Consider the following 15,138-nt stretch of genomic DNA (forward strand, 5'->3'; position numbering starts at 1 on the left):
TCGTTTATTCTTATTAACGTGTCCAGTCGTTTTACAGAAGTATGGCAATCTATGCGAATTATATCCAGTAAATACTGCAGTGCTGAAGTGGGATGTCTCCAAACAACTTCTAGAGACATCGTCCAGACAATGGTAGAACATTTCGCAATGGGCACTGCCACTGACAGCCAGATTCCAGCATTCCGCAGCGGAAGTGTGACTATCGAGAGGAATAGATTCGACGTCAAACCTAAAGATTCCTAATATTCTTGTTAGGCATACATGTTGTGCCCATTCACACTACAAATCAATGCAACAGGCTACGGCTATCGTAAACGGAAAGCAAGTTCTCTTAGATTGGTTTAATTCTGTGTTCAGCATCTCATCTCGTGAGGGGAAGCAATTTTTGTACATATCCCCAAACTAGTATAGGACTGAACGGGTCCCAGTATCTGCAGACGTACCGCTTTAATCTCAGCTGTAGAGGAAAGAGCCTGGTCCGAATTATCATTCGCCATCTGGTCTGGACATCAGTGATCAGGAAGCTCTTACACGAGCTTGTATAAAGTACACATGGCTTAAAGACAAAACCTCTGAACTTGATAATGGCGTAAGGCCGCAATTGCAGTAGTGAAAATGAAAAGTTTATCAGTCGCTGGCCGAAATATTATGTCTTTCAAGAAAGTTCTCAAACCGTTCTTAGAAGGGCTTCACGAGTTTTCGATCAGTTGTGGAACATATGACTGCTGAACACTGTTGCAGAGCAGGCTTTCTTACTTTCGCGGCACAGTATATCCATATTTTTCTAAATAAATAAAGCTTACGACTCTACCTGGAGACACAATATTCTACAAAAACTCCATCAATAGGGCTTCCTAGCACGGCTGTACTAATATTTATTCGCACCTTCTCATCAAGATTATTTTTTTAATGTTTACACTGTTCAGTGACATTTAATCGTTTTGATTAAGAGTGCGGTGTTCCGTAGGCAACTGTTTTAAGTATTACACTGTGTGCCATAGCGTCTACTGGTACAAATTACACAGTAAGGTGTCCTCCTGAATGATCCATATTTGTGAACGATTTTGTGTTTTCTTGTTCCTCCTCTAACCCTGTAACAACCAGTCGTGAGTACAACGCACGAGAGGCTGAAGTGGGCTACAGAAACTAGTTTTCAGTTCGTTTAGATAAGCGTGTGTAGATGTGTATGTGCATGCGTGCGTGCGTGTGTGTGCATGTATGTGTGTGTGTGTGTGTGTGTGTGTGTGTGTGTGTGTGTATGTGTGTGTTTAAACGTTTTCCTCGAAATTGCTAAATTACCTGCGTTGTAAATGAGAGATACCAATCTACATTTTCAAGACTTATTGAGATTTCTGAGTCTCATATTTTATTCAAGACTATCATTTTTACGCAACCTAAGGGACCTGAAGGCAACAACTGAATCTCTTTAAGTGCATTACACACAAATACACACGCATCAAACACACACACACCTAGTGATTGTTGTCCCTTCGCAACCGCATCAATTCGTTGTGCCTCTCTTCTACTGCATTCAGGAAACGCGACGCATATGTCTACCAACTATTATTATAAACTTGTAGATACTGCTGGATATCACAGTCAACGCATAACTAACATTTCTGGAAAGAAAAACCCGAGACAAAAGTGAGCAATACCAAATGCGAGATTCAGGGCAAAGATCGAGAAGGAAATAACAAATATCGAGAGTAAATGGAACACGTTTTTTTGTCAAACAAGACACATAGCGCATTCCGTTGACATTCGCGTCGTTCTGGAGATATTTTCTTGGCAATATAGGAATAAACATCAACTCGCGTCAAAAATCGAACAAACACAATTACTCTGAAACCTGTTTCCGAAAACAGTAAATCTATTACAACACAATACTCAGGAAACTCCCAGACGAATCTCCGAAATTTTGTAGGTGAAACTCGTGTTTACCCTCTATGTTGACCAGCATAACACAAGTATATTCTTTCGTTGCCCAAGCAGACATTCTTTCGCACTAAAGCCCAGAGGAGGATTAAACGGATTCAGGCTGACGTGGAAGCCTGGTGGCACTCTCTCTCCTGGCTCACAACTTTCGAAAATTAAAAATGTAGTGTAAATAAATGATACTAAAATGTTAAATAGTACCATAAATAGAGTGGTCTAATTTGTATCGATGAAAATACAAATAGCAAATAGTATTTTTCATGAGTCTCGATCACTCGACCTTTTTTTTTTTTTTGTATTGCCTGATACGTGCACACGTCGTTACGTCTTTCAGTCTTTCACTGTCGTCAACTCATTACAGGTAAAGGCGAAAACATTTGGGACCACATGTTCCACGAGCATCCGGAGTACACGAACAACGGTGCTAATGGTGACGTAGCTTGTGACTCGTACCACAAGTATGCAGAAGACGTCGAGGCTCTTAAAAGTATCGGGGTAAGTCCAGTACATCTCCTTCGGAAACCTTTGGAACTGACTGCAATACGCCTTTCAGAAACGTCGCTTTGCTATGGTGTCAGAAACGGCCAAGGATACTTAATGGAAATTATAAGAAAAAGAAAAGAAAACAATTTACTGAGACTGCATATATGTGACACTCAATTGGTGATGCAATTTAGAACATTATGTGAGAAAAATGAGGTATGGTTTCAACAATTTCTGTGACATTAGAGCATAGCATAATATCAGTCCATTAACAATGTCTCTTTCCGTTATTTTAGCTATACGTTACTTGTTACATATAAAGTCGAAGGCTATCTTTGACTGTATCTTCTGGTTTTACGATGTAGTTTGTTAATAATATTCCATCCTCAATCACAATATTTTTATTTTATAACTACTGTCCAAAGCGTTTTGAAGCTATATCTCCATTTTCTAGAACTCTGTAGTCATAATGAACGATACTTCTGCTTCAGTTTTTTGCCGAACAGTAACAGAACGATACAGTTTGTATCAAGAAAACTGACGCAATAGTAATGAGCGAAATGCTACAGAAATGAGAGAAATAAAATATTGTAAAATATTAACTACACCTTACATTATGAAATTTGTTTTCTACATCGATGGAAATCCCTTACAGTTACACTTACATTCTGAAGGATTTAGCACTTTTTTGACAGTACTGCATGACTCAAATGGCGCAGATTTAACCTAAGTGGCTATGTTGGAATATAAAATATCGTATTATTCCCGTTTCCTTTTATAGGGCATTTCCACCATAATTTAGACCTTCCACATTGTCCCTATCCTTTGACATTGAGATGATAAGCTGAGCTGATAACTGAAGTAGGGGCTGCCCTTATGATGTATCGTTACCACCAAAGTCTCCATTCTTGTATCATTTCTTTGATTGGAGCCACTGCAGATAGTTATTAAATAGTTTTACTGTTGATCACCATTGTGTGCTATATCTTTGATTTTAGACCTACATGCATCGTCTTATCCCAAAGAATACCAGTGACATTGAGTTGCTTGTGAGCAAGCAGAGCAACTAAAAACACCCAATATATTTTATTGTTTACATTGCTAAGTGCGTAACTTTGAGTTGCGGAGAGTGTAACTTGGGAATAACATAATATTAAACTAGATATGCATTCAAATGGAATGAAAAAGCCTGCTAAAATGTGACAGTGACTGCAATGTGGTGGTAGTGGGAGGAAGGAAGTGTGACCGAACTGAGAGAGGAAGAGATAGAGATAGAGAGAGAGATTAGGGGAGAGAAGGCCGAAGGAGTTTCTATGAGATGGAGATGAGAGGGTTTATTTTCATTTGAGACTAGAATAAGGTAACAGTATTCACTATATCTTGTGAGGCTGTTCTATTCGACAGTCATTACTAAATATGGAAAGAAATCTGTTATATGACCGCTGTTTGTTCACTCAGCGTTAATAAGCTGCCGAATATGAGTTTCAGCCTCCTGTTATCAACACAAGAATAAAATGGATGAAACCTAGTTGCTTGAGAAAGGTCTCATTTCCAGTATCAGGTAGAAGTTGTACAAATGGACATTTGATCCGAAACATTATAAAATATGTAAAATTTGGTGTAAAAGACCTCACAGAACAGGTTTTACTGACGTACAAAGTCTACTTGTCCTTAATAAATCACTTGAGGAACCAACACACAATGAGAGAAAACTAGCCAGTAATTTAAGTTAAAAACTGAAAGAAAAATCTATAGCTCTTAAAGCTGATGAAGGCAATGCCACTACTGTAGAAAAAGTAGATGACGAAGTATAAAACACAGAAGAGTTTTTTGCCCAAAACAACATCAACGAAATTCAGAGAGATCCTGCCAGTATTTTGAGAGATAGATCAAAGAAACAATTAATAACACAAATTTTCTCTCCACAATTTAAGAAACTAAAAACATAGTGATAAAAAATCCACAAGCGCTGTTTTGAGAACCCATATCAAAGTACCTGAAGGAGATATCTACATTATAAACGTGGCAAATTGTAAAAAGGCCCTTATTTCCACGTAACGCACGTTCGTAAACAGCAGCTATATCGAGATAACTGACTGGCAGGTACCCAGTGAAGCTGGAAAGCTTAACAAAAGCTTTATAAATTTTACAGAACTACCAAAACATAAATTATGGAATTTGCAGACATTCTAGAGGAGGAGAGGAAACTAGAATTTAACGTCTCGTAAACAACTAGGTCATTAGAGACGGAGCACAAGCTCGGATTAGGGAAGGATTGAGAAGGAAATCGGCCGTGCCCTTTTAAAGGAAACATCCCAGCGTTGGCCTGAAACGATTTAGGGAAATCACGGAAAACCTAAATCAGGATAGCTGGAGACGGGTTTGAACCGTCGTCCTCCCGAATGCGGGTCCAGTGTGCTAACCACTGCGCCATCCCGCTCGGTACAGACCTTCTAGAACTTGTGTTGAAACAAAATTGTGAGTTTGAGCTTAAGAACAAATTTTATGGTCAGCAAGATGTTTTAGCCATGGAATAATATTTGTCTGGCTTGTTAGTAGATATTTATTTCGATCATTTTAAACATCAGATTTTTGTCAAAACATGCGTTACCTAGTAAATTCATTTACTTTTACAAAAAAAAAAATGGTTCAAATGGCTCTGAGCACTATGGGACTCAACTGCTGAGGTCATAAGTCCCCTAGAACTTAGAACTACTTAAACCTAACTAACCTAAGGACAACACACACATCCATGCCCGAGGCATCATATGTAATATGTCAACAGAACAAGTGTACGACAATTACATATAAAGAATAAAAAATAATAATATTTACATGGGCACTTGTTGAATATCCACAATTAATGACAAATTATTGCTGCTGAAGAATTCCTCTCTGAGACAGAACAAGCTGTCAGGAAGGAGCATCTTTAATCTACAATTGGAAACCCTTCTGCTATCTGTCAGACAGTTTATTTCCATGGATAGACTATCGGAGAGTTTTGTAGCTGCATATCTCTTCTTTCCTGTGCCAAAGGTAGACTCCTTAAAGTGAAGGGGAAACATTTTTCCTTCTAGTTTTGTACTGCTGAATATCTCTATTATTCTCAAGGCACTGTTAGGCTGTGGTTAATACTTCCATCTGCTTGAAGAGATATCTGAATCGACATCTGCATATAAATCTATATATACACATTGCAAGCCATTGTGTGGTCCCTGGTGAAGGGTTCACTCTGAACCACTATTAGTAATTTCTTTTCCCATTGAACACTCAAGCAGAGTGAGGACTAACCGACTGCTGCTTATTTGTGAACATAAACATTTCTGTCGCAAGCAAATGTATTATTCTCGAACTGAAAATATATTCAAGAATTCTGCAGCAAATCGCTGTTCATGATATTGGTCTGCAGTTTTGCGGTCGATCATTTTACCTCGAACAACATGACATATACAGGAGTCATCTACGCTTATTTCCAGCGCCATACCTGCGGGATTTGCCACCATCACATAGTTTTAATTATTTTCTTCTGCCCAATGAATACGTTTTCCATAATAGAGGAGTTCCATTAGAACATTTTCCTATAATACATTATGCATAAAAATACTCAAATCACTTAAAGTGAAATTGTCATCTTCGCTGTTTTATCGCCTCTATTACCTCAGTATCAGTTACATAAGTTAAATGCGTTTGGTAATCCTTTATGACGGTAATATGTCTCATTATGATGATACGCGCTTTGCTTTATTTTAACCCCTTCAGACCCTCTGGTTACAACTGTGTATATTAACGTGTTCTGTATATTGGCTGCAACAAAAGTATATTTTCCCAATGGAAAACTGAAGTACACATTTTTGAACATTCAGCCTTTTTATCATGCCCAAGTGCTGCCAGCTGTTTGGCATCACTATGAAGATAATCAGCCAGTCAATTTAGCGTGACCACCTGAATACACAGATATGGTTGGTTCGCTATATTCCACTGCATAATTATATATTTTTATTGTTATTTTGCTTGGTAATTATTGAATGATCATTCTACTATTTACTACAATACAGAATATTTCGTAATCCCTTATTTTAGTCCATGAAATGGAGCCAAGTATATTTTTGAAATGGGTACATATTTTTGTGTAGATCTTGCATCTAAAACAATTAAAAGATTTCCTAAGAGCATTACCGCATAAGGAAAAATGTCCCTTCCTCCAGATAAGAATTTAGGTCTTAAAGGGTTAAAACACCTCAGCCGTCTCTGGAATAAAATATTTATTTCTTATGAGACGTTTTGCTATCATCATGAAGAGTTCCGACTCTTTAAATTATTATAATAATATTAATTTACTGTCGTTAAAGTAATTCATGGTATTGTTTAACGTTATTCTACACCTATGTGTTGCTATAGTATTATACACAGAACTTGCACTGATATGAACATATGTCCATATAGAGTTACCTAATATGACCTAACTTCCGTATTTATAAATTTTTATTTGATTGTGGTACTATCTTTGTTGTGTCTGGGTGGTTGGTATTTACCTATTGTATGTTTTAATTGTTTTAATAAGTCTGGTTGCTAATGTTTATTTGCACATTCAATATGTGCTTCTCTTCTATGTTTCCGTTTAGGATAAAGAAGTTGTCTTGCTGGGCTAGGTGATGCTTATTCTTACTATTGTGGAGAGTTGGAGTTTTCTTGGCGACGTGTTCTGACATACTGACTGCCTGTTGCCATATTAACAAACTCTTTTACATTCTTTATACCGTAGTTCAAATTCTGTAGTGGTCTAGCTTCACAACTGTTTCACTGAAGTTGACAAATGCCTCTTTTCGATATATGTCAATGTCATCCCTGTTTCTAAATTTCCAAAGAAAGAAATGCAAAATAAATGACCAAAGAAACATTGGAAACCAAATGTTATTTAAACTAATAAAATACGCAATAGATATATAATAATCCCCCCACACAGCACAAAAAAATATAATCTATGAATGTACTCACATTAGGTAACCTACCACTGTAGCACAGCGAAGTAACAACTTATACAAAAATCACTCGAAAAATATAAAAATATACAGAGAGCTTTAGCTCTCATTACCACCAATACGACACAAAGTATTGGTGCGTATTGCAACATAAGAACAAAATAACGAGACGGCAGTGGGTCTACACAAAATAGAAACATAAATATAAATTGTCTCAGTGGAAGTCCTATGCACGAAAATCTTATAAATATGTGTGGTAGAACGTCGAGAATGGTTTTAATTAAACTTGCACTACAGTCGCACAAAAGCTGTATAAACCCATACAACTTGTAAAATAGTTTGCTTACTGACATCTGTATCCTCAAAGTTGGTAATTACAGTTGTGGAAAAATTCAGTAACTTCCCCAAAAACATCATTTACTGTTTTCTCTGCTGATCATTTTTGCTTTGCTTCATTACAGTGCTTGTCACATCGGCAGACAGGACTTATTCTGCCTCCTAATTCAAATAAAATGGTAAATCATTAACTTCAGCAAGAGCAAAGCGGACCAATAGTAGAATCATGTGGAACTCTAATTGTATCGTCTCCTGATGTAGATGCTGTAGCTTCACTTTATGTATTACTGGGTTAGCCGACGGTAACTTTCTATGTGCTGTTTCAGGAGTAAGAACTAAACTCGGCATTTGCTGAACTGCATAAAAAACTTGACTTCTGCATAAATATTATGGCTGAAACAATCAAATGCCGTCGATAAGTCACAGATATTTTATCAATTAAAAAGCTTAAAATGTACCTTACGAATGCATAAAGTGCTCACTCACTAGAATGGACCTTTTCAAATCCAAATTGTGAAGTGCTATGTATCCCATTACGAAGAAGTGAGCGAAAACCCTGAAGTACATTACCTTTTCAAGAATTCCAGAAAATGACGTAAGGAGTAGCACTCGGCGGTAAATTTCTCAACTGTAGAGTCATCCTTTTTATAAAGAGAGCTGTCAATGACATCATGCAGTTTTTCGGGAAAAACTATATGAGTCAATGACGTATTACGTACGTGACTAAGAACATTCCGTATCATTGGACCACAACGTTTTGATGTCTTATTGGATATATTATCCTAGCCACATGAAATTTTAATTTTACAGTCATGATGATCTACCTAATTTCAGATGGAGATGTTATAATCATTTTTGTTTCATTAGCATATATACCACAGTATAGTACATTGTAGTGTAGTCCAGTAGAATTTTGCAAGGAGAATTTCTCAGAAAAATGCGAGTACGGGTATACGGTGTAGGGAAATACAGGTAATGTACATGGTGGGGCTGACGTATTTGTACAATTACCAGTATTTATTTTATAAAAACTAAAGAACATATAAATTTGCGGTTTATGACAAACGAAAGAATAAATCACCAAATAAATTAAGGATGACATTTACCTTAAACATGTGCACCGTTTGTTGCTCGAAGAATGTCTATCCCTTATCGATTCCAGTTCATACGTTTGACAACATTCCTTGTGCAACACAAGCAACATTACTTGTTATCCTTCCTTTTAATGCATCCAGATCAGATTCTTATGTAACGTAAACATTGTTCTTTACGCACCTAAACAAAAAGAAATGTCAGTGCGTTACGTCTGGTAATCTTGCAGGCCAGACAGTGGCGCCATCAAGCCCAATCTACTTTTCAGCAAGTTTCATTTACAAGATTTCTAACCTGCAATATACAGTGTGGTGGTGCACCATATTGGTGAAGAATCACGTCAGGCAGCAAGTCTCTCTGTTGCTGTTCTGCGAATAGTTGTAGCATGGTTAGCTATTACTTTCGACCAAAAGAAAGTGTCAAATGATTCTGTTGTCTAAGAAATCGCACCACACGGTCCTTTTAGGAGACTCCCTAACGTGACATAAAGCAACATGTAGACTTTCCGAACCACATTTCCTTACATAGTCCTGGTTAATTTTACCTGATTTGGGGAAAGTAGCCTCATCTGAAAAACAGATTCGTTGAATGTACTCATCGTTCGTGATGATTCGGGTCAATATCACAGTCGCAAAAGCTGCTCGACAAGTTCTATCGCCTGGCTGTAACGCTTGTCTTATTTGGATCTTTTGTGCATGCGGGTGCAGTCCGTTGTATAGAATTCCTTTCACTGTGGTTTAGGAATGTCTAAATTGTGACATGCGCGTCGAGTAGATTTGGAGGGGCTTCGTAAGAACGCCTGTTGCACAGCACCGACATTTCGTTCACTTACTGAAGGCCGGCCAATTCGCGGTAGATCCAACACACTGCCGGTCTGTTTAAGCGTCGTGCACGACGTATCAATACTCCTGCCAGATGCTTCTCTTCCGCATTTTATTCTAAAACTTCGCTGCACAATAAATGGCCATTTTGTCTCGTGACACCACAGAATATACAGCGCCTTCTCTTCGCATGTTGCCATTTTACAACTGTAATTGTAGAGGTCTGTACACAACTACCTGCAGCAAAGATATGCGAGCTAACTTTGTGAGTTATTCTTTCAATGCTTTTTCATTCCAATCTATGATCACAAATGAATTCTTTAGACGATTCATTTGTGATCTTAGACTGGAATAAAAAAAGCATTTTACAGTATTGGGTCACTGTTTATACACGCGATTATGTCGCAGTTGGTGAAAGTTATTTATTCATTTGTCACAAACGACAAATTTATAAGTTTTATAGTTTTTGTAAAATAAATATGGTTAACTGTAGAAAGACTTATACTGTACAATTTGTGGAAGAGATCAAAGGGAAAAATTAGAGTAGAAGGTGAACAAAGAAATATTCGGATTAAAGATGGTGCATATAAAGGTGCAGTCATTACCTTCTACTGTCCAATCTTCACACTGTAGAAGCCATCATAATAATGAGGGAAACTAGGGTTTGGGTCAGGCTGAATGGACGGAAATGTTAAGGTTTGCCGGTAATATTGCTATCAGTAAAAGTGAGGAAGCATTACAGGGTCTGTAAAATGGAATTAGCAACCTAACGACCGCCAAACGCTGTTGAGAGCAAACCTAATAAAGACGAAATTAATGAGACGTAAAAGAATTGAAATTCACGATAAATTTAATGTTAGAACTGGGGACCATGAGGTACACAGAGTTAAGGAATTCTGCAAAACAACGGGTGACTGACGGAACAAGGAGGACATAAAAACCAACTATCTAAGGAGATCAGTAGAATCAAATACATCCCTTAATTATAGGAAAATATATTGAGAGTATACACTTGGAACACAGCATTGAATGCAACGTGAGCCACGGACTGTGGAAAAATCGATAAGGAAGAAAATGGAACCGTTTGAGAAGTGGTACTATAGGAAGGTGTTGAAAATTAATTGAGATAATAAAATTAGAACTACGGAAATTCTGTGCGGAATCGGAGAGGGAAGCAGGATGTGGAGAACACCGCCAAGAAGAAGAGACAGCATAAAACACGTGTTAAGGTATCAGGGAACAATTTCAGTATTACTAGAGAGTGGTTTACCATGTAAGATACGCACGGGAGCACATAGAATACATTTAACAAACGATCGAGGGAAAATAATACATTTAACAAACAATCAAGGGAAAAGACGAAAGAAATTAAGGCAAAGAGAGTCGCTCTCACTGAAATTAAGATAAGACTGTTTTATACAATAGTTTGAAGATATTTTTTCCTTAGCCACTGCATAACTATGTTCACTCTGTCTGTCTGTTTATCTTTTAAATGCACAAATGATGTTTGTACACATTCTTCTATGGAGAGAGGGGAGTTAACAAAAAAGTATGATTTCAGCCTTGTTTAAAGTTAATTTCATTATCTATTAAATTTTTTAATTACTGTGTAGATGATGGAAGATTTTGATGAGTCCTTTCCGCGCCACACTGAGGGTTGCCTACGTCGTTTCATCATTCCGATATGCCTCATGACGTTTTTCAACTACTACCAACAGAAACTCAAATTTGCTTCTATGATAGTAAAAATCTAACTAAGCAGTTGTCATACAAATGTTTCGTCTGGGAAGTTCTATGAATCAGGACAGAATATCAGTTTGGCGAAAATTGAATATCTGTTAGTTATTGTACTGAACAAGATAACATAATTTGTGAAAATTAAATATCGTAAAACTTGAACTGAGAGATATCTGACGATATAGGCGAAGATAAATGTTCGTGAGACTCATCTTCAAGGACTTGGCTTCTACAAATGACCGGAAAATTTATGAGGATGGGCTGCATTATGGAAGACAGGCAGCTGACGATAAATATACAGCACAAATTGTCAAATGACATTTCCAAAGAATGGTAACACGCTAAGAACAGAAAGTAAATAGAGCTATTGATGTTTTGGAACCTATAAACAAAGAAAATTTAACCAGTTTTGAAAAATGGAGCTGTTTGAATGCAGAACTTTCCTGACGATTTATAGGTTAATGACTAATGTATATGATTGTCTTCCTCTCTGGATCATTTCTTAGTGGACACATTTATTGAGTGCTTTACACACATTTTACCGCTAATCGACTTCCCTATCATTACCTTTTGGTATTTCCTTACAGGCGGGAGTGTATCGCTTCTCCATCGCGTGGTCGAGGATTTTACCAACAGGAGACCTGGACGTAATCAACCAAGCCGGCATCGATTATTATAACAACCTCATCAATCTGCTCCTCGAGAACGGCATCGAACCAATGGTGAGACCAAATCTTGTACTCTCCAGAAATGGGGCACGTAGTTCTTAAACAGCCTCGATTGTAGTGTTGCGTGAGCTCTTTTCACCTGGCCCCAATGAACTGTGAAAACAAAAACACTGCAGAATATTGGTTGGCAGTCAGAGGTTGCGCAGCACGTCAAATCAACGTATAGATAATTCGATTCAGTTTCGATTCTACTATCAGGTGAGAATATTAAACTAAGAATTTCATTATACTCTGTCGAAGCTTGTACCATACAATGCTTATCGTGATACCTAAATATGGAGATAACATGTTGAAACTAATGAGAAACAAAAGTAAAGGAAGTTTTACACTTATTGAAGAAACTATTCTAAACATAGACCTTCAATCATTTATGGACGCAAAGGAAAACGTAGATCTCTACAATATAACGTTCGGTTCATTTCTTCCATTACGAATTTACCGTATCTGTTAGCATGTGAGTCAAATAATTAAATCCGTCGCTAAATATCTTCCTTTATTTGCTCAATGACAAAATTGAAAGGATAAAACGATAGTAGTTATTGTTTAAAGTAACAACAACACATTAAGTAATCTGTAGTTGATGCAAAAAATTAAAACCATTTGTCAATGCAATTCATTGGTAGTAGGGCAATAACATGTGTATAAAACAGTAATAATTACTTTTCTGTGGCCTACAGCTTTTGAGTATCGAAGAGGACACTGAACATACTGGTCATAATCGATTTCGTCCAAATTTTTAATGTATGCAGGGCATGCCCAGAAATAAACGGGACGCAGGTGGGAGCTCCAGATGGCCAAGCGTTTAGAAAACAAAAGCAGTTCCAGAGCGAGTCGGGTGGGACATGAGTCATTATTATTATTATTATTATTATTATTATTATCATCGTATGCATAAATTACAGTAATACACATTTAGCAAAACAAACAAATATGTAAAAAAATAAATATTTGATATTATATACAGACATAAGTTTTAAAACGGCTCATACTACACTTGGATGTTGAGGACTCCATCCAGCGGAGTGCCTCGTGGGATGCTTGATGGAGCTTCTCAATGCCACCAGGGAAGCGTCTGATAGGACAGTCATTCACAATATGGCTCATTGTTTGGGTGTCACTACAGTCACACACACTGTCACTTGAAAAGCCCCACTTGCGCATGTTGTATTTGCACCTACCCTCTTCAGTCCGATATCTGTTTAACTGCACGCACACATCCCTGGGTTGGTGGAAGACTGGAACTGGAACTGTAGGATTGTCTACAAGTTCGTGGTTTCGGGTTCTTGTAGCTTCCCACTCACGTTTGCACTCTGCGTCCTGATTGAATCCTGTGGATAGCGTTTGGACTTCCATTTCATATGTTGGTGTTCTAGATTTGAGGCATTTCCTGAGCAGTGATAGCAAATCGTCATGAAGAGGGATCGAGTTTTTTTCAGAAACTTGCTGACAGGGGTTGTAAAGAGCAGCCTTTTGACGGAAGCCTGGTGGACAGATGTTTGAAAGCACTGGTAGCCAGCAACTAGGTGTAGATGGACTGTACCACTAATTACTGTCTTCAGTTGCACGTCTACTTTCACTACGTGGGAGCTTCGGAGCCAGACTGGTGCACAGTATTCTGCTGCAGAGCATACCAGTGCAAGGCATGCTCCTCGGAGGACTGATGTGGTTGCTCCCCATGTACAGTCTGCCAGCTTTCTCACAAGGTTCACTCGTGTTTGTATCTTCTTGGCCAAGTTGAAAGGTGTTTTTTGTATGTTAAAGTTCTGTCCAGAGTGACTCCCAGGTATTTTGGGCTTTCGTTATATCTGACTGCGCCAAGTGGGCCGAACTGTGGACTGATCTTTGCTGATGAAAGGTGATTAGAGAGGTGGAACAGGCTTACCTCCGTTTTAGAAACATTTGGTCTCAGTCGCCATGTCTTAAAGTACTCATAAAGTTTAGTAAGTCTGTTCGTTAGGTGTTCTTTACTTTCAGAAAGGTCTTCACTCCGATATGAAATTGTCAGCTCATCTGCATATTGAAATTTTCAGCATGTCAAATTCGGCAGGTCAGCTGTGTACAGCGTCTGGAGCAGCGGAAAGGGTATGGAACGGTAATACGAGAGTCTTGGGTTGAATTACGCATGCAGAAACTTTTTGATCTCTTCTAGTTTCAATTCATACGATACTTGCACTGAAAACAAGGGGAATAATGCTCAGTATACTTTATTTATTAATACGAGGGCATTTCGAAAAGCAAAGATACAATGGCTCATAGTCCTTAAATAGAACATTTATTTAGAAAACGTCTGTTTCATCTTCTTAACTGGATTATATGTTATTTTTCCACATATTCACCCCCAATTTTCCAAACATTTGTTAAGTCAGTGCACAAGCTTTTGTATCCCACAGTCATAGAAGGTTGCCGCCTGTTGTCGGAACCACATTTCAACTTCATCTTTGATCTCTTTATCGTCATGGAATGATTTTCCAGCAAGATGTAACTTCAGGTAACGGAAGACATGGAAGTCGGTGGGCGCAAGGTCCGAACTGTATGGTGGACGGTCCAATACGTCCCATTTGAATTGTTTGAGTAGTGCTTTGGTTACGAGCGCTGTGTGAGGCCGAGCGTTGTCATGAAGCAAGCGGACTCCACTTGTCAGTATTCACCTGCGTTTGTTTTGAATTGCCCTTTGAAGACATTTCAAAGTCTGGCAATATGCAGCAGCATTAATCGTCGTTCCAGAAGGTACAAATTCCAACAGAAGAATGCCTTGTGTGTCCCAAAAAACAGAAGCCATGATTTTCTTCCCTAAAATCGACGTTCTGCATTTCTTGGCTTTTGGTGAATTCGAATGCCGCCGTTGCTTTGATTGTTGCTTGGATTCAGGTGTATGGTAATGAGCCCATGTCTTGTCACCTGTCACGAAGTGATCAAGGAACTCATCACCTGCTTCAGCATAGCGTGTGAGGAAGTAAAGTACGAAGCTCATCCTTTTCTTTTTGTGTTCTTCCGTTAACAGTTTTGGAACCCTGCGCGCACACAATT

At 38.1% G+C, this 15,138-nt stretch overlaps 1 protein-coding gene across 1 annotated transcript in view; it reads left to right on the top strand.

Moving 5' to 3' along the window:
- LOC126282414 (myrosinase 1-like) overlaps positions 1-15,138 on the top strand; it is an 87,839-nt gene that overhangs the window by 17,446 nt on the left and 55,255 nt on the right. Inside the window, exons 2-3 of the mRNA XM_049982071.1 lie at positions 2,297-2,430; positions 11,971-12,105. Of these exons, the coding sequence (XP_049838028.1) occupies positions 2,297-2,430; positions 11,971-12,105 (269 nt within the window). The remainder of the gene's footprint in view (positions 1-2,296; positions 2,431-11,970; positions 12,106-15,138) is intronic.

The sequence above is a fragment of the Schistocerca gregaria genome, chromosome 7 (assembly GCF_023897955.1).
Source record: "Schistocerca gregaria isolate iqSchGreg1 chromosome 7, iqSchGreg1.2, whole genome shotgun sequence".
NCBI lineage: Eukaryota > Metazoa > Arthropoda > Insecta > Orthoptera > Acrididae > Schistocerca > Schistocerca gregaria.